Source organism: Macaca thibetana, chromosome 10, assembly GCF_024542745.1.
Source record: "Macaca thibetana thibetana isolate TM-01 chromosome 10, ASM2454274v1, whole genome shotgun sequence".
In the NCBI taxonomy this organism is placed as follows: Eukaryota; Metazoa; Chordata; class Mammalia; order Primates; family Cercopithecidae; genus Macaca; species Macaca thibetana.
In genome coordinates, this window is record NC_065587.1 from 25,201,339 (window position 1) to 25,224,777 (window position 23,439).

General features: G+C 42.7%; 1 protein-coding gene across 2 annotated transcripts in view; it reads right to left on the minus strand.

The window, feature by feature from the left end:
• Positions 1–228: 228 nt before the first annotated feature.
• The window catches only part of GRK3 (G protein-coupled receptor kinase 3), a 163,399-nt gene continuing 140,188 nt past the window's right edge, over positions 229–23,439 (minus strand). For both annotated transcript variants that reach the window (XM_050745912.1, XM_050745913.1), the window contains 6 exons: positions 18,820–18,886; positions 17,630–17,725; positions 14,212–14,374; positions 11,345–11,481; positions 8,333–8,446; positions 229–7,160 (listed from right to left, as the gene is read on the minus strand). In XM_050745912.1, the coding sequence (XP_050601869.1) occupies positions 6,999–7,160; positions 8,333–8,446; positions 11,345–11,481; positions 14,212–14,374; positions 17,630–17,725; positions 18,820–18,886 (739 nt within the window). In that variant the 3' untranslated portion in view covers positions 229–6,998. The remainder of the gene's footprint in view (positions 7,161–8,332; positions 8,447–11,344; positions 11,482–14,211; positions 14,375–17,629; positions 17,726–18,819; positions 18,887–23,439) is intronic.

Sequence of the window (23,439 nt, forward strand, 5' to 3'; positions counted from 1 at the left end):
CTGGTCTCCCAAACCCTGAAACTGTGAAATTGGCTACGCTCCAACAATCCACCAAATCCGCAGAAATGCTTTCGGCGGTCCCCTTCTTCCTCTACACAAAATCAGTCTCTGCGTGAATTTTCCGCAGAGTCGGGATTCTTTCCAATCAGTCACTTTCTGATAGCTTAACAGCTTGGTAAAGAAATGCAGCTTTTAACTGAGGGGAAAAACAGCACACGGAAGTAGGTATCTTTGTACAGATCCTTTTTATTAAGATTTATATAGGCAATTTACCAACACAGAAAACCAGTCTAGCAGCTCCGAAGTCACTGTAAAAACGGTGGCGCTAACTGATGGTGGTGTCCTCCACACGGGGCAGGTGGCCTCAGACATGGAGCGGCATCTCCCGTGGGATACTATTTCACACGTGCACTAGTCAGTGTATACTGAGAAGGGATTATAAACCTTCCGAACTGGCACAATAGATACAAAAAGAGATAGAACCAATGATATTTTTTTCTAGGTACAATATCTAGATGTACAGTATCTAGTTTACTGGCTTCACTTCGTATAGCAATGCACAATAGAAAACGGATTTCTTTCTTCAAGGGTATTATACTTTGCCAAGAACATAGTAAATATGTTACTATATTGATGGCTATGAAAACAGACAGAGACAAATGAGTGAGGAGGCACGTTCTCTCACAGAGACAGGACTTCATTCTGTTTCACATAAATCCTTAAGGGGCCATTCAAATACAAGACCTCTTACAAAGTTTCAGTCATGCATGAGGGCGCTTACCTTTAAGACCCCATTTTCGAAACCATTTTGAAATAGTGAAGGGGGGAAAAGGTCACACTCAAATGTGCTCCTCTTAAAAGCAGTGTTTCTAGACACAGCTTGTCTTTTTCAAAGAGTGAAGGTGGCCTTTCTGTTTAGTGGCTGGGTAATTGGGTGCAATAATCGAATCTTAAGGCAATGGCAAGGCTGATGGTGGGGATTTGGCACAATAAGGGGAAAGAATGATGCTGTCCAGTTGTCCCTTGAATCCTAAAGGATTACTAACGACATGGGAGGGAGAGCTACCTGCCCCACGCACAGGGGCTCCTGGACAATACTGTGGCTTTAGAAACAAACCTAGGTTCTGAGGGAATGACACTGCAGAGTCTTACAGAAATCCTTTTATGAGATAGCCAGTCCAGAATAAAGCCTTTGGGGTACTTGTCAACAAGCAAGAGGCCTTCTGAAGAGGTAGATGAAAGCAGTATTTCATAGCAGGTTTGCTGCCCGATGTGACAAAAGACGTGCATGCGCCTCTCAGCACAGACCAGAAGATCAACTGTTGTTGAAAACAGTCTATGGTAGTGAGAAGAGATGTTGGCCACATTGCTATGTGCATTATTTCCATTTTATTGTATTAAGAACAGGAAGGACTGCCATTTCTTTAAATAACAAACTATACAAATAAAAAGGAGCAGAAATAATATGGAATGTTTTTGATGACAACAAACTTAGGGATTCAATAAATAATATAAAATGCTTTTGTGCTAAAATAGAACTCTTGTTTCTTTTATATATATATATCAGTGATCTTTATGCTATCCAGAAAAAGCCAAATCTATTATAATTAAACATAGAAAAATACCATTTAACAATAAAACTAAAAAAATGGCCAGTGTTGAGCTTATAAACCACATATAATATATACATCATTTAATATAATCAACTAAGAAAGTAAATTTCAAGTTCTTTGTAATACAAATACACAATTGAAAATATTTCTCCATTCCCTACCCTTACATCAAAGACATCTGATATTTAGGACAAAATTAAAAATGGAAGCATAGTTACCAGTTTTCAGAGATGATTTTGAGATTGTTAGATACTGGAGAGCTAACTCTGCTACACAAAGCTGAGTTATTTAACTCTAAAATGAAGGATTTTTTTTCTCTCTCTGTGTTTGATGAAATGCATATACTCTTAACCCATTTTCTATAGTTTCTTTGTGTTTGTAAGAAAGGCAACTTAAAATTTAGGACCTTGCATTTCTCAATCGATGCTAACACAGCTAGGTCAGAAAGACCCCATTGGGCCAGCGGTGGGGGCCTGCAGGAGTGCTAATCTCTGTTATTCTGCTAAAGTAAAACAACTATCTTAGTTCCTAAGGACAAAGAAAATATAAAGTTCATTATGACTAGAGGAAGCCAAGGAGTACCATTTTAGAGTTCAAATTTCATTTGCTCCATAATAAACTTTGTTAAAATGTGACCTGGACTTTTAAAAAAATCATATTAACATGAATTTAAATAATTAATTCAAGTCTCTCCAGTAAACTTTACATAGGAGGGAAAAATCACGTTAAATCTTTAGGAAAAAATTTAAACTGTTAATTACTTTAAAAAAATTTTTTGTAGAAATGGGGTCTTGCTATGTTGCCCAGGCTGGTAACTCACCATAGAAGTGAGCAGGGCAGAACAGAAGAGGCCTGTTATTCTGACAGTTTTACCAGGACTACAATGAGGATTTGTAACAGTGTCCCCAACTGACCAATGGGGCAATGAATTCACAGTGATCCAGACACTGCCTCTCCACCTCGGGGGCTGCAAAGTGCACACACACATTCAGGGTGTTTTGGAGATGGCCCGGTAATGCTTTAGCTCTAGGTCACCTGTGCCTTCATGGGAGGGTGCCAGAGGGTAGGCAGAGGCAAAAGAACTTCTTCAGAAGGTCCTGACAGACAGCAAATGGCTTCTGAATGAGTTCAGCAGCTCCACATTCAAAAACAAAGTGACCAAGTCTTAGAATAATTATCATAAGGAAAAATCTCCTGTTACGGGGGGGAGAAAAACTTCACCTATCTTAACTCAGTTATTTGCTTGGTGCTTTATGGTGTAATGATTTTTACCAGCAACTTCTTTCTTCCTTCGCCCCATTTCTACCACTATTCTCTTTGTGACACCCAGCCCAGCCCCCACCTGTCACAGATCCCAGTGAAGCCCAAATCATTTCCCAACAAGTCAACCCCTCACTCAGGGTGGGAGGTGTGAATTCATCAAGCATCTCTGAATGACACAGAAACATTTCCCTGAACATAACTGAGACAACACTGCATACGATTAAATCATACGAGATAACTCTTATCTTACCCCAGCACATTTCAAAGCATTTCTATAGGTTTACATCACGCGAAAAAGGCTAGACTTTGAGAGCGTTGTTTTCTTCTTGATATGTTAAAATTCTGAAACATTAGAAAAATCAATTCCACTGAAAAGTAAAACGTGTTGAATTGGCCCAGCTACAAATTCCGAGCGAAATTTTAAAAAGCAGAGAAAAACCACACTTTGATCTTTTTAATCTAGTTAAATCCCTGTTAATTGGTAAACATTACTTTGTAGATGGCCAATGTGGCCTTCAAACAGTTGTTTCTAATATCCACAGATGGCATATGTCAGACCAGAAATCAAGCTACATCTTGTTTGCAACAAACAGACGGTTGTTGGTTGCTGCTGCTGTCTTGAGCAAAATGCTTCCTTTCCTCGGTGCATCTCACTGGATATTTAGCCCCCTTTTTTTTTTTTTCTTTTTTTTGAGACGGAGTCTCGCTCTGCCGCCCAGGCTGGAGTGCAGTGGCGCGATCTCGGCTCACTGCAAGCTCTGCCTCCTGGGTTCATGCCATTCTCCTGCCTCAGCCTCCCGAGTAGCTGGGACTACAGGCGCCCGCCACTATGCCCGGCTAATTTTTTTTTGCATTTTTAGTAGAGACAGGGTTTCACCATGTTAACCAGAATGGTCTCGATCTCCTGACCTCATGAACCGCCCCCCTAGGCCTCCCAAAGTGCTGGGATTATAGGCATGAGCCACCGCGCCTGGCTGGCCCCTTCTTTGTGAACATAGGATTTGAAATTGTCACGTCAGTGAATGGACCAATCAGAGGCATAAGCACTTTGCGTGAACGTTGACATAATAAGCTGACTTCTAGAAGTTTTGTTGAAAAATCATACTTAAATATGACAAAGACAGAAAACCAATGAGCCCCCAAGACATGAGGGCATGAATGAACCAAAGATAATGTTTTAGGTGAAAAATAATAAACCTGGATTCACAAAAGTTTTTAATTTATTCCATATGTATCTTACATAGCAGCTTAAAGTAATCTATTATTTTTAGGCTTTGTTGATTCTTTTGAATCATGAAATCAAGACTTATTACAGCGTGATTTTGTAAAAATACCAAACTCAATTATTTTTCTCATCAATGTTAAAATATCCCAACCACAGAAATCTAAAATAATGAAAAAACGTAGGCTGAATTTTGACCTTTTTAATAGTTGGAGTGTAAGAAGGGTGAACATCTAGGACTTAAGTAACACTTGGAAAACCTTCTAAAACACTCAAGTACTACGGCTGGGCATGGTGGCTCACATCTCTAATTCCAGCATTTTGGGAGGCCGAGGAAAGAGGATCGCTTGAGCCTAAGAGTTCAAGACCCCTATCTCTACCCAAAAAATAAATTAGCCAGGAAAAGTGTCATGCACCTGTAGTCCTAGCTACTCAGGAGGCTGAGGTGGGAGGATTGCTTGAACCTAGGAATTCAAGGCTGCAGTGAGCCATGATCATCCCACTGTTCTCCAGCCTGGGTGACAGAGCGAGGCCCTATCCCAAAAAGTTAAAAAATTAAAAAAAAAAAAATCAGCCCAAGTATACCACGATGTTTAATCCAACTGACTTTTCCTCTGGCCACGCAGGCAACCCGGTGCAGCAGAAACACCTCCATCACAACACTTTGGCAGAAGACATTCAAACCAGACCCCAACACAACGGGTGACTGCCCTCAGAAGCAGCTCAACCTAGTCTTACAAAGGACTTTAAATAAATGACATCTAGATGTACTTCTCAACCATATCATTACAAATCAAATGTGAGTTGGGGAAGTGTAAAAGTTTACACTTTTGTTTGAAGCAAAAGGACTTTCAGGGTATTTTCCAATTCATATATCTTTTCTAAAAGGGAGAGGAGCTTTATGTTCTTTTCTTAGAGCAGAAATTCTAGTTTTTGAAAGAGATGCAGATCAGCTCAATTTTAGAACAAGTGTGGGAAAGTTGAATAATCTTTCGGAACACATTTGTGTAGCTCATGCCCTAGGTACGAGACATTAGACGCTAACCCCAGGTCCTGGTGGAGTCAACAGCAGGCCCTTTATCCTGGAGAAGAGGCATGAGGCCCAGCGCATCCTCAACTGCATGTGCTGAGAACCTATGAGCTTGAGATGCAGACAGGAATGGCATCAGTCACAGCTATAATTAACCAGGGCTGGGAAGGCATTCACTCTTTAAGAACAAAGGCTTTTCTGCTTCTAGGGTGTGTGTGTGTGTGTGTGTGTGTGTGTGTATGTGTGTGTGTGTTTAAACAGAATTTGAATACTATTCCTTTTTAAATAAGGAGAATGCATATAAGTAGTACATCCCTCCTCCCACACTGGAAATAACAGATAGTAGAAAATGTATGTTCATTTAAACCCCAACTAGTAGTTAAGATAGACAACAAACCCCCACATTTTTTTTGCAAAGTAACTCTTATGAAATAATGGACCCTTTTGGTAATTTATCTTCCAAACTCTCAAAATAACTGCATTAAAAAGTACTTACTTTGCCCATGAACACAGCACACAAATATAAAAACAAAGATTTAGAACCGTTAAAAATATCAAGGACAGGATGCAGACCATTATGATGTCAAGTGATTTATACTGTTAGTAAAGACATACACTAAAACTACTCCAAGAATGGGACAAATACGTGGACTTGGAAAATTATTTTTTTTAAGACTGATGACATGGGGGACTTTGCTGGTTCTCATAACCCAGCATCTATCTGGGGGTATCAGTGGGGCCTGGAGGCAGTGGGAGAAAACAGACTTCACGGGGCAGACGCTGCAGGGACCAGGAAAAAGGCTTCATGCCCTAAGGTCCTCACTGTCGTACAGTCCAGTGCAAAGTATCACTCATTCATGACAGATGGATGACGACATGAACGTCAATATACACAGTTAACCCATTTTGACACATTCATTCTTCAGCATTTTTTCAATACAATTCATCTTAAATTATACTACAACGTAAAACAGACCTGCTTTTGTACATCCATTTCTGATATGTCTCCCAGGGTCAGGCAGAAGGAACCAGAATGACTGTCACATAACTGCTAATTGTCGAGACCCGAGATGGACTCACCCACGAGTGCTTCTGCACGCCAGGTACTGCTTGTCGACTCGTGCACACTGGACTCAAAGACTTCTGAAAACTGCTCTTGCCCCTGAAACCTAAAACTCCACTGCCTGTCCTTCAGAATCATTGTAAATCTTTCCAGTGATGGACGGATGAATGCCTTCAATGACTGGTTAATCCATACACTTGGAGAGTACGTGTCCATCATTCCCACCTGGCCGAGGGGGCCCCGGAACAGACTGGTGAGAGGCTGGGCAGTCACGTGGGTGCAGCTCCCAGAGGAGGGCCCGAGTGCAGAAATATCTTCAACTTTTAACCCCAGGACAAGAAGTCAGTTGTGAAGTGTGCAAAGGAAACACTGTGGCTCTCCCATCCCCCAGTAGTACAGAGCAAAGACACAGACAATCAGCAGTGACTAGAGATAAAATGCGGCAATGCTTAGGGCAGTCTGCTACCCAACACTGAACATCTTTAAATTCCATCCTGGAAAGTCTAAGACGTGTTTGATATCAGACATAAAAATGTACGTGATAAGTGGGAGTCACTTCAAGTTCTAGGTTCATAGGTACCAAAGTGTGTAGCAAAGAAAAAGAACTTTTATTTCTTCAGTAGTTTTGAATGTGGACAAATGTGACAAGGCAGGGAGCTGAGCTGACCCTGAGCCGAAGGGTCCCGACTCCTCTCGGGAGCCTGGAGGAGTCCCGGTAGCGAATAGATCAGATGCCTCATCCTCGTTCACCCCAAAAGGCTGAGACCCTGGTGTGTCCTCCGCAAGGACCCTCCCTGTTTCCGGGTGCTAGAGGCCGTTGCTGTTTCTGTGACAGAGGGATGGCTTTGGGAGCTCCACAGTGCCGGACCGAGGTTTGTTGAGGAACTTCGGGGCTCGACGTAAGAGACGCTGGGCCTCCTTGAAGGTTTCGTTCAACTCCTTCTTCCACTGCACAAACTCTGGATCACTCTGAGGGGGAACACAAAGGCAGACGTGGTGACGGGCTCACCCACTTTGCCAACAGCGATGGGCGCCTCTATTGATTACCAGCATCCCTGGAACCTCTGAAGGAAGCACACCCTAAGTGTCCACCCCCAGTGGCATTACTAGCTAATGGGCCGTGCTGCCACCTTCTCCAGAATCTCTTGAAAAGAGCAGGGAAAGGCCACATGAAAACCCTTCAGATGATTCCAGTACAATTCCACTCTGAGAAGCACTGCCTTTCATTTTTTAGAGATTATCTTTGATTTCTAAAACAACTGAAATCTATAATATAGGGGAAGGAGTTTTGACAAAAAATTTTTTTAATATATATTCGTGTATGTAATGACGTTAGTAAAAATGACTTTTTGCATCTAAGACGTGTTTATTTCCCTAATATGCTCTCTTAAAACAGGCACACACTAGTATACCAGTCGCAAAGTGTCCAAGAATGAAATTTGTGTTACAATGTAACTTTGAGGAAAAGATGGCATTTTCCTTTAGAGAAGATGGCATTTCAGCTTGCCATCTTATATTTATCGAAATATATAAACCTTAACATCGCACATGCTGAAAAATCTTCAAAGTTATAGAACAAATAAAATTCTAGGCCCCATTAAATACTGAGCAGATTTTCCTGATAGGGTAATGACATTATTTTATGTATATCCTCCTTCCATTTTCTGATAATGTTTGCCTTTTTAAAAAAATAACGATTGCCTGTAATCCCAGCACTTTGGGAGGCCGAGACGGGCGGATCACGAGTTCAGGAGATCGAGACCATCCTGGCTAACACGGTGAAACCCCGTCTCTACTAAAATACAAAAAAAAAAAATTAGCCGGGCGAGGTGGCGGGCGCCTGTACTCCCAGCTACTCGGGAGGCTGAGGCAGGAGAATGGCGTGAACCCGGGAGGAGGGGCTTGCAGTGAGCTGAGATCCGGCCACTGCACTCCAGCCTGGGCAACAGAGTTAGACTCCGTCTCAAAAAAAAAAAAAAATAACGATTAATTTGCTGAAAACCTTGTACCTTGGGGCTTTCTTACTAAGTCTGTAAGTGATAAAACATGGCTTAAGAAAATGTTTTATAGCCAGGCAGCCAACTTCGCTGAACATTTAATTATTCTAACATTCACCTAAGAAAAAATAAATAAAAACTCACCTCACATTGCAAGACAAATTGCTTCCCTCCTTTTATTCTGAACAAAATGCATTTTTTGTCTTTAATTTGAGTTTCTTCCACAGAGAGAATCTGTTCCATTGTCAGTAAATTTTGCTAACGTAAAAACAGAAATTCAAAATTCAAATTATTTCGTGATTTCTTAAGCAGTAATACCAAAAACTACTAAGTTAGAACAAGTGAAAAAAGAAAACGCATTCAGTTTTCTTTCTTTGATGATATTCTAGAAGTAAGGGGAAAATGGCTGTAGAGGAACACACACCAAAGTTCAAATTATAATGTTTCAAGGAAAACTGCAGAGAAAGCAACGTTTTGCTAAGGCAAAACGGCAAAGCTGTTCCCTCAACACAGAATGGATTTTGAATGCTGATGAATTGCAGGCGTACTTGTTGTACGGCACGCTCATACAAATTCTATCAATAACATTGTGAGGAAGCAATAGAGCCACATATGATTTATGTGAGTCAAAGGTGTGTGGTTCAGTTTTAAGGCAGCAACTCAGTAAATGTTTAGTGATGTCAGCTTGTAAAGCTAACAATATTTTGATAGTATCCCAATGATGTCATAAATAGAGGTGGTTTCATTAAAAGATTAAAAGGTCTATAGGCCATGCGCGGTGGCTCATGCCTGTAATCCCAGCACTTTGGGAGGCCGAGGTGGGTGGATCACGAGGTCAGGAGTTCAAGACCAGCCTGGCCAAGATGGTGAAACCCCATCTCTGCTAAAAATACAAAAATTACCCAGGCGTGTTGGTGAGTACCTGTAATCCCAGCTGCTCGGGAGGCTGAGGCAGGAGAATCGCTTGAACCCAGGAGGTGGAGGTTGCAGTGAGCCGAGATCACGCCACTGCACTCCAGCCTGAGTGACAACGCGAGACTCCGTCTCAAAAAAAAAAGAAAAAAAAAGTCTATAGCATTATTGCTTAAGGTGAATGCTATAGTGTCATGAGTTCCTTACCATTTTATGGTTTTTTGTTTTTATTTTTAATAAATACTTCAGGAATCCTGAATGAGAAATGACACCCTGATAAACACTCAGGTTTGCTTTTTCCTTACTTAGACTTACGAATCTGCTCATGCATATGATGCAGCTTCTCAAATAGAACGCTAAATGTCGAATCTTTTAAAACCAAGCTCATTTATTGCATCCAATGTTAAACAAAGGTACGTTGTTTTTTTTTTTTAAATTCTCAAACATCCTGAAAAGTGGGGTGATTTCCTTTTAACATGCCAGTGGGTAGCATAATAAATGTATAATCTGCCCGGGTCCACTCATTACCTGGAAATACGCTGAGCTTTGGGGAGCTACTTTGATGCTTCCCAGCCCTGAGATACAATTCAGGGTCCCCAAAAGAATCTTATTAATTGGAACTTAGATCCTAGATTCTAATTTTTCAAAAATCACTTTGATGGCAGGAGTGATGGTGGGAAGACCTTGATTCTTTTCAAAGAAATGGGGTGATATGCAATTGTAATCATTCATAATTGAATGAAAACTTTGCCAACAGTAAACTAAAAATACAGTCCAAAGTCAAATACATGAGATTTAGGTGCCCTGTTTTCCACACTTCTGATCCCTGCAGAACAGACGGGTGGTATTCCAACACATCCAACACATCAACAATGTTTTCAGTGTTTGGGACCATTGTCCTGCTTCTGATGACTCACCAGGCACCACCCCCCACCAAGAAAAGAAGCGATGCCTTCCACCAGGGTTGGCTCCTTCCTTGGTGACAAGCCCTGGGCTCCTCATACAGTAGGCACTTAATAAATGCTGCCTGATTTGCTGAAAGGTACAGTGTGAATCGGAAACTTCTTTTTATCTTGTTCACAAACATTAGCTCTTGAAAGGATCTTAGAGGGCAGCTACATCTTGCTGTCTGTTGTATGATCCACCTACAAATTCTCAACAAGGTGGAGACACAAGGAAGTACCTTTTGGTGACCTCACCTCTGTGTCAAGTGTCATAGCCTGGGACATTATATTTGACCCAACTAGGAGAGGCCGTACAATGGAGAGACTGAGGACACAGGACAACCTGGTCTGAGTCACCCCTCTACCTCCTAATTGTCCAGTTGTGTTTTTGGGTGGCAGACTTTCCCCCTCTAAGCCCGCTTTCCTCTTTATAAAATGAGAGTTGGACCCTCAAATGTTCCTAAACACATGGAGTTGTTGTTGTTGTTATTGTTCCTGTTTTTTTTTTTTTTTTAACAGCACTTGACCTCACATAAACATGCAAAAATTACAGTACAGTCATCCCTTGGTATCCACAGAGGACCAGAGGACTGGTTCCAGGAACCCCCGAGAATACCAAAATCCACGGATGATCAAGTTGCCGATATAAAATGGTATTGTATTTGCATACAACCATCACACATCCTCCTGTATACTTTAAATCACCTCTAACATAAATGCTATGTAAATAGTTGTTAGACTGTGTTTTTTTTTTTTTTCCTGTATTACTTTTTATTGTTGTGTTGTTAGTATTTTTTTCCCGAATATTTTCTCTCCTTGGTTGTTTGAATCCCAGGATGGGGACCTGTGGATATGGAGGGCTGACTGCAGTTGTTATGATTTCTATTTCCCTCATGTCAGATGAGAGAACGGAGGCTGAGAGAGTCAGTGTGATGTGTTCAAAGTCCCAGAGACACTCAGCAGTGGAGCTGAACACCTCTGTCCGACTTCAAAGTCCGGCTTGTCTTTTTTTTTTTTAGATCTGCCTAACTGCTCTCCAGCCTTCTTCAAATCCATCTGATGATGAGGTGCTTCTGACCGCACTAAATAGCATGTTCTATTTTCAGGTATTACCAAGTTCTTCCTTGACGTGGAAGTGTAAAAACAAGTTAAAGTTTGCACATTACAATCTCATGGATACCAGTAAAATAGACACACAGGGTTTCAGAGGATATTGTATAAAACATGTCAGCAACATGAAATAACCATATGCCATTGTACGTACTGGGAAACATGCTCGGTGAGACTGCCTTAGACTTACCCGGGACTCTCCCTCTCCTCTCCATTCAAGTCTATTTGGAAAGAGGTAAAAATAGCGACGCTGCCACTGAGTCAGAAATGGGTTTCCCAGTTTCAGCATGTACCCGTGCATAATACAGTCCTTCCCCAGAGCGTAATCTGAGGAATACAAAATCACTAGGAGTTAAACAGGCTCTGAAACAAAATGTCTTAGCAGCATTATTCTCTGAAAAAAGAACAGACATACTTTTTGGAAAAAGCAGGTTTCTATAAACAGAACACATTACAGAAGTCATGATTTTTGTTTTAAATGCATGTGCACTGGGGATCTAAAGATATAGAACCTACACATATCCTCCCACAAACTTTAAATCACCTCTAGTTTACCTATAAACCTAATACAGTGTAAATGCTACATAAATAGTTGTTACACTATGTAGCATTGGTCCAGAACCTTTTTGGCACCAGGGACCGGTTTCGAGGAAGACAATTTTTCCACAGACGGGGGTGGAGGAATGGTTTTGGGTTGAAACTGTTCTACCTCAGATCAAGCATTTGATTCTCATAAGGAGCACGTAACCTAGATCCCTCACGTGTGCAGTTCACAGTAGGGTTTGCACACCTCTGAGAATCTCAGGCCACTGCTGATCTGACAGGTGGCGGTCGACAGATCCTGCTGTGCGGCCTAGAAGGATACACTTGAACATGCTTATGAAGATCTATATATATTTCTGGATCCAATTAATCAGGATTCTAGTGACATCATGACACCTCCCTTGAGCAAGTCCACATTGATTCAATTTCCTGTGTAAAATCTGCTGTGGCAAACAGCCCAGTGTGATCACAATGGACTTGTTCTCCAAAGAAGAGCTTAAGGCTGGGCGCGGTGGCTCACGCCTGTAATCCCAGCACTTTGGGAGGCCGAGGCGGGAGGATCACAAGGTCAGGAGTTCAAGATCAGCCTGGCCAACATAGTGAAATCCCATCTCTACTAAAAATACAAAAAATTAGCCAGGCATGGTGGTGGACACCTGTAATCCTAGCTACTTGGGAGGCTGAGGCAGGAGAATTACTTGAACCTGGGAGGCGGAGGTTGCAGTGAGCCAAGATCGTGCCACTGCACTTCAACCTGGGCGACAGTGCAAGACTCCGTCTCAAAGAAAAAAAAAAAGAAGAGCTTACAAATAAAGGCTGTGTGTCCCTGCAGAATTGAGGTAAGCATAGCTCAAAGAATGCACGATTCCCTTGGTATATTCTGGCAACGTTTATATACAGAGTAAGTCATCCAGAATCGAAGACACTTTAAATGATACAGGGAAATTGTCAGATAAGACCAAGGAATCCTATACTAAGATGCTGCCACCAAAGTAACCTATTAATAGAGTGAAAGAGTTTCTGGTCATTCTTGTTACATATGGTTAACCTTGCAAGGGTCTTTGCCCAGAGGGAAAATGAAATTACATCTTAACATAATCATCAACTACAATAAATTATCCAAAATTCAAGAAATCTTAGAAAAATCAAGAGTAATCATATTCATTGAATCGAGAAAATTTGATTTATTTAAAACTTATGTTTCTTACTTGATGTTATGTTTAGTAGGGCACTGAATTATTTACATAAAAATACAGTTTGGCAATTTTTTTTTTTTGGAGACAGCTTCTCGCTGTGTCACTCAGGTTAGGGTGCAGCAGCACAATCTCAGCTCACTGCAGACACCCTCCTGGGCTCAAGTTATCCTCCTGTCTCGGCCCCCCAGTCCCTGGGACCACAGGCGTACACCACCACACCTGGCTAATTCTTATTTTTTGTAGAGATGGGGTTTCACCATGTTGCCCAGGCTGGTCTTGGATTTCTGGACTCAAGTATCCTCCTGCCTCAGCCTCCTGAAGCACTGGGATTACAGACGTGAGCCACTGCGCCTGGCCTGATTTGGCAATTTGTAAAATGCTGTTTGTAATATAAATGTCTTCATACATTTAACTCTTTTGTCTACGGCCATACCACCCTTAACATGCCCGATCTTGTCTGATCTTAGAAGCTAAGCAGGGTTGGGTCTGGTTAGTACCTGAATGGGAGACATTTACCCTTTTTTTTTTTTTTTTTTTTTTTTTGAGACAGAGTCTTGCTCTGTTGCCCAGACTGGAGTGCAGTGGCCAGATCTCAGCTCACTGCAAGCTCCGCCTCCCGGGTTTATGCCATTCTCCTGCCTCAGCATCTGGAGTAGCTGGGACTACAGGCGCCCGCCACCTCGCCCGGCTAGTTTTCTGTATTTTTTAGTAGAGACGGGGTTTCACCGTGTTAGCCAGGATGGTCTCGATCTCCTGACCTTGTGATCCCAAAGTGCTGGGATTACAGGCTTGAGCCACCGCGCCCAGCCCATTTACCTCTCTTGACAAGTGACGTGTCATGCTAAGTTCCTTGCCAGGACCAGCTACATACTTCTCGGGTCCCAGTGCAAAATGAAAATGCAGGCCCCTTGTTTAAAAATGACTAAGAGTCTCAAGGTGATGACAACAGAGGACTAAACTGAGTCAGGTGCCCAGATGACTGCACAGGGCACACACCAATGACACCAGCCCCACTCCTGACACTGTCATACTCAATCTGCAAGGAAAAAACCTCCAAACTAGTCCCCAAGCACTCCAAGATAAAAGGGCATACTAAAGAAACCCAGCCACCTGTCTCCATAGACTTATTTGTGTGCTGACTGAAGACTTTGAAATATTAGACTGAGCTCTTCCAAGCCAGAGCAAACTGAAACGATTTATGGCATTGATTTCTTCTCGACTGGAAAATACCATAAGACCCAAATACTTTTTTAGCTTTACAAGAAATTCTGAAAATTTACTGCATTAGAAATGTATTGAGACACGTGAGCTATTTTACCTTCTTCGTGGCCAAGTTGCTTATTTTTAGCTCTCTTCCTGGCCTCAATTTTATCCGTGTCTGCATTTACTGCTTCATAAACTGTTTCCGTTACTTCTTGCTGCCACCGTTCAGAGATGACCAAAGGGAAGTTCTTGTAGAGTTCTTGGTCGCAATCAAGCAGCTGATTATTTTAAGAAATCAAGATGTTTATGATTTAACATACTTACAAAGGTAAGAGTCCACGGCGCCACATGCATGGTGACTCGATCATAACTCTATATAGGAAGATAACTAGACGGCAGCAGTAATCATTTCGAGGCAGGTTATTAGTTGTCATAAATATCTGCTAATGACAACTCAAGCAATCAGCATCCACAAACAGAACTGGGGAGCACTTCACTTTCAGTCCTGGATCAGCTACGTCCAGCCCAATCTTCTATACTATCTTCATGACATGTTTGCCAATGAAAACTCACATATACGGGGTTTTACCTGAAGTACTAGGAGATTCTGACAACCAAGTAAAATTTCAATTATGGTAAGGATATTTTGTTTATATAGGTAGGAAAACTGTTTCTATAGTTTCAGAAACTGTTACAAGAGAGAAGCCAAGAGGGCTTTTGAACCTACCCTCAATTAATCTGAAAAGTTAGAAAAACAAAAGGTAAATGAGGCTGAGCTTCCTATTAATTCCATGAACCTTCCAACTATTTGCAGTTTGACATCATAATCACATGTGTAAGAACTCTCCAGATACACGGAGAGTTTAGGCAATGGAGACTTTAAGAGCTGCTGTAACAAAAATTACACTTAATGGTAGCATTTTTCTTCCAAGCGAGTACTCAAAATTCTTCTTTCTGCCCTCTAGGTAAGGCTGCACTTTGAATATGAACAAAGAAAATGGTTTTCTGCATGTGAGCTACATTTTTATGGCAGAAATACTAGCAAGTCTACTGATAAAAACATGCTTGTCTTAGAAGCACAGACCTCCTTAGAAACTTAGTTTGCTTACTCCTTGAAAGATAAGCAGGGGTAGGTATCTTAACAGGCAAAATACTGACAAGGACAAGAAAGACCAAGGAGGCAAAGGCACTTGCACACATTCCCTTAGCAGATCAACAGAATACCAGAAGAAGCTGCATCCCACATCCCAATATGGGGCCTACTCCATCCAGTCTCGTTGATCTGTTATAATAATCTGTTGATTCTGAGGTCGCTTTGACCTGTAGAGCTTTTCCTCTTTCTGTTTTCTTCAGGCATTCCATCTAAGCCCATAGCTGAGCCCCTCGGTTGCTCTGAATGGGACTGGAGGTGCGTGTGTGAGTGTGTGTGAGTGATGGGGTGTTGAAAACCTCAAGGTCCGATGAGCAGCTGAGATCAGGCGCACAGGGACAGGTTTGAACGGTCTGGCAAAGAATCAAAGCACGCTCCTTGCCCAGGTAGTTATTCTGAAATGGCCAACTCTGTTTAACAGACACTGTTCTACCGCCTATCATCTCAGCAAGACTTCATCTTTATGACTGAGCCCACCTTGCTGAAAAGGAATTTAAAAAAAAAAAAAAAAACTTATGTTTACATGAGGTGAGTTTCCCCCACCCTTTTAAAGAAAATGTATTATTTGGGCTGTTTTTAAAAGATAGTTTCTTAAAATGCAGTCCCCTGCCCTCCCTGCTGGGCTCAGCTCTCATGGGGGCAGGACCTGGGCTTCTTGCTTACAGCTGACTCCCGACCAGACAGGACTTCTTGTTCTAAGTGTGCTCCTTCTCAGCTCTCGCTCAGGAAGAACCAAAGCATAATAGTAGAAGCTACTGGTTTGTCAAGCATTGACTATATGCCTGTAGCCTTCAGCAGGCCACCTCATTTATCCTCAGAGAACGCTTGGCAATGAAACCCCCCACTTTACAGGTGAGAAAGCCAAGACTCGAGAGGTCACAGAATGGCCCACATTCACTCAGCTAAGAGGCAGACCCCAGCCCAGTCTGTCTCACTCCAAAGCCTGGATCTTGGTTTACAACATTTTTAAGTATGATAATCTCTTTTTAACATCAAAACATGTTCGTGGGCGCCCACGTAATAGTATTTTATTTTTAGTACTCTGATGGATAGATAGTGGTATACGGCAGGTGAAAAAATTCTATTGTGACAGCAGTAAATTTTAAAAATTCCTTTGAAAGTGGATTATTCTCCAAAACACTGCTGTATATTCATATACATGACAGGTATCAATGGTTCCGGCTACAGACGATGCCTGGTGTACAGGTCTAGGCATCGGTCTCAATGCTGACCCCAGCCACTGCTCCAGACCACAGAAGGGTGTCTCTCAGTTGGTCAGCAATCCTCACAGCCCTGTGACCTGGGTCCTCTGCACTTTGTCTTCACCTAACCTCCAACACCTGAGAAGCTGGTCCCGTGAACACCCTAATCATCATCATGGCCCAGCCCCTCGTCTCCTGGGGCCCCTAGCTCTGACCAGCTGCCACTGGGTTCTCCAGGTGCACTTAGCCTGTACATGCTGCTCCCGATAGCTGCTCTCCTTCCCCGCAATCCTCCCATCTTCCTCCAGCCATTTACTGCCTTTTCTGTCCCACAGCCTAGTTGGTCCAAGTCCTATGTGTCTCCGGTTACAGCTCCTGCTAGGCCCTTGTATTTTACTTGTCACTCTTTTATTTACACCTCACAGGCGTGTGTTTTAATAGTGCTGCAGCCTTCTGGAGAAGGAAGCTACTTGGTGGGGAAGGCAAGGAGGGTTAGTGTCAGAAGGGTGTAAATGGGGGCAGCTAAGAAGAACAGGGGAGGCCCGGGGGCAGTGGGGAGAGCCTGGGGCAAGCTGCCAGCATGGGGGTAGGTGAGAGCTTGATGTAGTGATATGCTTTGACCCAGCATCTTAAACAGGATGATCTTCTCTCATGACTCACCATCTCTAATTATGTCTTGTTTACTTGGGGGAATGACAATATGAAAGAAAGTTCAAAAAAGGCAGAGGATTGTATTTAAAAAAAACAGTGATTATTTCACCTTTGACTGACAAATGCAAAATGATTCATGCTGTTTGCTCTTTCATCCTAACGTGGGGAGATCTAAAAACTTAGAAGAACTGAGACAGTTGGCTCTTTTGCACTAGGGAAGTATGTTTGATTATCACACAGCTGTTTTTCCTGTTTCAGGTACAATTCAAGTTTTATTTCAATCACAAATATTCCAAATCAATAAACATTTTATCTTGCAGTTCCTCAGAAATAAAACTATTAGTCTGAAGAAAGCTTTCAAAGCCTTTAATTTAGGTCCTTAACTTACACATTCTTCAAATATGTTGATATTCATTTGTAGGCTAGATACTACAAACAGCCCAATATTAAAACAACCACTAAGTTTGATTTCCAACAGAAATCCCCCCATCCAAAAATAAAAATAAAGAAATAAGTGATCGCATGTGTACCTTAATCCCTTTGGTATCTTCTTCATCAAATGAGCCAATATCAAAGGCATCAGCAGCATTGACTTCTCCCCGGGGAGGAATCAAGGGTGGTGGGTACTGGAAGATCCAAATAAGCATGGTACAGTTATCAGATGATCGTATGGTCCCGTCCCAACCTAACATTCCACAAAGACAGCACAGTGCCAGATATCCGCATGCTACACTGCGCAGCATGTCATTCAAGCTTGTAACAAATCACATTTCATATTGTGTAGAAAAGCCTCTGCACCGAATAGCCCCAAAGGAAGGCCCTAGATTTTAGACAAATTAAAGAAAAACAGGATTCATGTCCAAAGCCTTAAATAATTTTCAAATATAACAAAATCTCAGGACTGCATATCCATCCACCTCAGCTTAAGAAAGCACATTCTCTGAGAGGACGCAACACCACCTTCAGGTTACTAGAACCACAAGAGACAACGGGGCCTAGAGGGAGCAGGGCACACCTGCCAACACCCTGAGGTACATGTTAACTGACCCAGAGGTCGAACTCTAATTCGGCAGGCCTAACAGATTAGTCTTTCTTTACTAGAGAAAATCATCATTTCTCGGCAGCTTGAGTTCATGCAAAGCGAATCTAAAGCTGATAATCAACATTTTTCTAAAAATTGAACTCGGGGTGTTTCCTGTATCAACGCAAATATCATGAAGCTTACAATAAGGAAAGGAAATTATCCTGATATAAAATCATGCTCATTCTTATGTAGTATTGGGCTAGAAAATATACATACATTTATGGCAGAAGTTTCATGTACATTTTATAGAGATCTATGTAAAAATACAGTCACGTTGAGATAAGAATTCAAGAAGAAGAGCAAAAACTAAAAACGGCTCAATTATATGTGCATTTGAATTAACTAGATAATAGCTCCATTTTACCCTGTATAAGTTGATACAGGAGATATTTTCAAAATGTTTATATTAGGGAAACAAAGAGTGAGAGAGTGCCCCAAAGGGAATTGGCTGCATGGTAACTCTTGGGTACTAGGGCACTGCGGACACAGGATGCTGGGGGAGGTGGGTGGCGGGGATGCTGGGGAGACAGAGCCAGGAAGCCATCAGTGCATAGAGAGACAGAGACAGAAACTGAGACAGAGATGAGCGTGTCAGGGCGGCAGTACCCAAAGTTGAGTCCCAGACGGAGGGAGTACCTTTTGTAAGTAGACATGCTGCCAGTCAACACCTTTGAAAAAGCTGTGCTCTTTTACTTCCTGTGAGCTGGAGGAGAAAGAGTCATAACAGTGCTAAGTATGCATTTGGAAACATAAGAAATACTGTGCAAAACTGTCTCCTGTTAACAACGCTGTGGAACAAGTATTTCCAGTTTTTCCTTTAAGAAAGCAAATAAATACGCTTCCTGCAAAACAACAGGAGGAATGCTATGATGTTTAGAATACTGCATGCAGCGCCTGGGAAAATTATCCCATATGATCATTTATTTGGGATAGTTATTACAGTTTAAAATAACCTAGAAATTTTCACAGATATATATACACACACGCACACACACGTACAATAATTCTATAGTCATGAGAACATAACTGAAAATGAGAATTAAATTGGATATCTATACATTAAAGAAATTTATAGCAAATATTTACACATCACAATAGATAATATAATAGGAAAATGACAGGAATGTGAAGCACCACATTTACTCAGAAGCAAACAAGAGATCTAATAATATAATGTATACCAAAATCCTTTATAAATTGAAGAAACCCATCCTGACTAACACGGTGAAACCCCGTCTCTACTAAAAATACAAAAAAAAAAAACTAGCCAGGCATGGTGGCGGGCGCCTGTAGTCCCAGCTACTTGGGAGGCTGAGGCAGGAGAATGGTGTGAACCCAGGAGGTGGAGCTTGCAGTGAGCCGAGTTCACGCCACCGCACTCCAGCCTGGGCAACAGAGCGAGACTCCGTCTCAAAAATAAAAATAAGAATAGAAATAAAAAATAAATTGAAGAAACAAGTTTTCCTGAAGGTCATGATTAAAACTCGGAGTACCCAGAGCAAAAGTTGGCCGGGCATGGTGGCTCATGCCTGTAATCTTAGCACTTCGGGAGGCCAAGGTGGGTGGATCGCCTGAGCTCAGGAGTTCGAGACCAGTCTGGGCAACACAATGAAACCCTGTCTTGATTAAAATACAAAAAATTAGCTGGGCGTGGTGGTGGGCGCTTGTAGTCTCAGCTACTTTGGAGGTTGAGGCAGGAGAATTGCTTGAACCTGGGAAGCGGAGCTTGCAGTGAGCCGAGATTGTGCCCCTGCACTCCAGCCTGGGTGACACAGTGAGAACCTGTCGCCAGGAAAAAAAAAAAAAAAGTTGCACACTCCAAGGAATAGCCTGCGTCGGGGAGCAGCACTCCCAGCACATGCCGCTGACTGTCTCTCCACGTCCTGTCACAGAACTCAAGGCTGCTTCTTGGGGCCCTTCTGTAGTCAGTCCCTGGGGCATCTCGCCCAGCCCAGAGCTTGAGTGTCCTTATAGGACTCCTCAATCTGTATCCCAAGCACCAACCTGTGCCCTGTGTTCCAGGACACTCCTACTCCCCAGCCCACTCAGAGGACGCAGGCAGGTCTAAAGCAGCCCTCTCTGCGCTGCTCCTGCCCAGGCCCAGGCAGGATGGTCCTGGATGCTTGTCTTCCCTCAGGCTTCACAGCCACCCCTCGGCCAGACCCAGACCTGACTACTTCCTACCATCTCCCATCCTCACGAGACTCTCGCTTAGGGATGGTCGTTCTTTTCTTCCTTTTTTTTTTTTTAATTTATTTTTATTTATGTATTTATTTATTATTTTTTTTTATTTTTTGAGATGGAGTCTCTCTCTGTCACCCAGGCTGGAGTGCAGTGGTGTGATCTCAGCTCACTGCAATCTCCGCCTCCCGGGTTCAAGCGATTCTCCTGCCTCAGCCTCCTGAGTAGCTGGGATTCCAGGCATGTACCACCATGTCCAGCTAATTATTATTATTATTATTATTACTATTATTATTATTGTATTTTTAGTAGAGACAGGGTTTCAGCATGTTGGTCAGGCTGGTCTCAAACTCCTGACCTTGTGATCCGCCCACCTCGGCCTCCCAAAGTACTGGTATTACAGGCGTGAGCTACCATGCCTAGCCAGGGGTGGTGATTCCTGCTTAGGGTGCTACTGGCATTTGTGAGCAGGCAAGAAAGAATAGACGTCCCGTCAGAAACACTGAGGCATCAGAGCCCTGGCACCTCTTGTCTAAACTGCTCTAATGCCTCCTCCTCTGACCTCTAGTCCTGCCCACCTGCAGCCCCATCCCACTTCATACAGCGCCCAAATCATCTTCAATGAACTCACCACTTCTCTGCTCAAAACTCTCCAAAGTCTTGCTTCGAACTATCTGGACCTGTCTTACTCGACATTTCTACACCATGGCTTTCCCACCGCATGAGCTTCAGGAAGGCAGGGGCCATGCCTACCATGTGCACTGCCTCAGCCACTTCACGGGGTAGTATCAGTGTGTGCCCAGTAAACAGACATTGAATGAAGGAATGGGATCCAAGTCAGATGTTATCCTTGTGCATTTTTACTGGAAACACTTCGGTGATTTTCTTAGTGGGTTCCATTTTGTACCCATCATTGTCCACACATTAAATGTGGTACGCTAAATAAGAAATTTACTTCCATATATCCAAGCAATTAGAAATGCCCCAGAAAGAAGGTTTCTGGTTCAAGCCAGGGATTGCGTGCAAGCATGCAACTTTACACAGTCTCAATAACCACTGAAATGGCAGGAAAGCAACATGGAGATATAAACCCACCACAGGAGCCAGGCCTGTAATCCTAGCTCTTTGGGGGATAAGAGGGGAAGATCACTTGAGGCCAGCAGTTCATGACCCATCTGGGCAACATAGCAAGAGCCCTTCTCTATTAAAAAAAAAAGAATGTTAGCCAGGCATGGTAATGTGGGCCTGTGGTCCCAGCTACTCGGGAGGCTGAGGCCAAAGGATTACTTGAGCCCAGGAGTTTGGGGCTGGAGTGAGCTATGATCATGCCATAGAACTCCAGCCTGGGGGACAGAGTGAGATACTATCTCTTTTAAAAAACAAAAATAGGCCGGATGCAGTGACTCATGCCTGTAATCCCAGCACTTTGGGAGGCCAGGGCGGGCAGATCACTTGAGGTCAGGAGTTCAAGACCAGCCTCGCCAACATGGCGAAACCCCGTCTCTACTACAAATACAAAAGTTAGCTGGGTGTGGTGGTGCACACCTGTATTCCCAGCTACTTGGGAAGCTGAGGCAGGAGAATCACCTGATCCTGGGAGGCAGGCGTTGCAGTGAGCCAAGACTGTGCCACTGCACTCCAACCTGGGTAACAGAGCGAGACTCAATCTCAAAAAAATAAAAAGTAAAAATAAATATTAAAAAAATAAATCCACCACGAGAGAGAGAGAGAGGGCCATCAGCAGACAAGAGGGGATGCTGACACAGGGGCAGTGACTGACAGCAAAGCAGGGCAGAGCTACTGCCCTGGAGACGGAGCCAGCATGCTGAGCTCCAGTTCACCACAGTGTGTGGCTGGGGGATGAGACACAGGACTGGAGCTCTGGACATTGAGCTGCACACGCACACACATGCACACCCATACCCGCTATACTTCCTTCCCCCACACCCAACTCCAGAAACCTGCAGCAAGGTGTTTACTCTAACATGGGGTAAAACCCCTGAAAGGTTCTACTTTTAAGAAATTAAACCTGCTAAAGATTTTTAGAAAGAAATGAATAAAAGGGTTGAAAATGTATGCTATCGGCAAGTAAAACAAAGAATTAAAGCAAAGATACAGATAATATACAAGATCAGGAGCACAGAGGCCCAAATCTAGAAAGGAATCCCAGCATCTGGCTAATAAGAGTTCTACGAGAAACGGAGGAGGATAAATGTCAAATAAGTAAAGTAAGGGTGGTCTCCAAGCTGAAGAGCACGAGTCTCCAAGCATGAGGGATGCTATGTGCCTGCCATCGTGAGTGGTAACCTAGCTCCATGACCTGCACGACTGTTCGCTTGTACACAATAAAGCAAGAGCTTCAAAGTTCTGGGGGAAAATTGTTATTTACTTAGAATTCCATATCTAGCCGAAATAGAGCAGGAGGCAGGGAATCGAGTGAATGGCAGATTCAGACCAGGAGACTGGAAAGGGAAGTGTTGGGTGAGATGATGCGAATCAGCAGAAAGAGAGCGCCTGTGTCTCACTGCAGCCGCAGGCTGAGTCCCTCCCGAAAGAAACATCAGGGAAAACAAAGCCCACAACTATCATATTCTGTTCTGAGACAGAGAGAGAGAGCGCGATATCATATTTTTTATATATATCATATATTTTTTATATATATATATAAAACTAACTTAAGGTTTATTACCAGGCTAAGTAGAAACCATGTAAGGAACAACATTTTTGATTCCATAAGAGTATAAATACCCCTTCTTCCTTTGCAACCTTTGAAATCAAACTATATGCAAAGCACAAAGATTGAATATGATCACAGAATAGAAAGCAGTATCATCTTGATAACGTAAAAATAAAAATTAACATGAAAGAACATGAGACAGAAGAAGTCAATGAAAGACAGGAATGTCAAAATCCTCAACTTAGATACTGTTTATAGTTGGAAAAAGGCACGACCGAGTTAAGCACAGAATTTAAAGCTACAGAGGCAAGCAAAAGAGGAGCCCAAAACAGCGTTTCAACTTTTGAGAGGTGGAGGAAGCGAAGGCTACAGAGACGGTAATGGGTGAGCTAAATCTT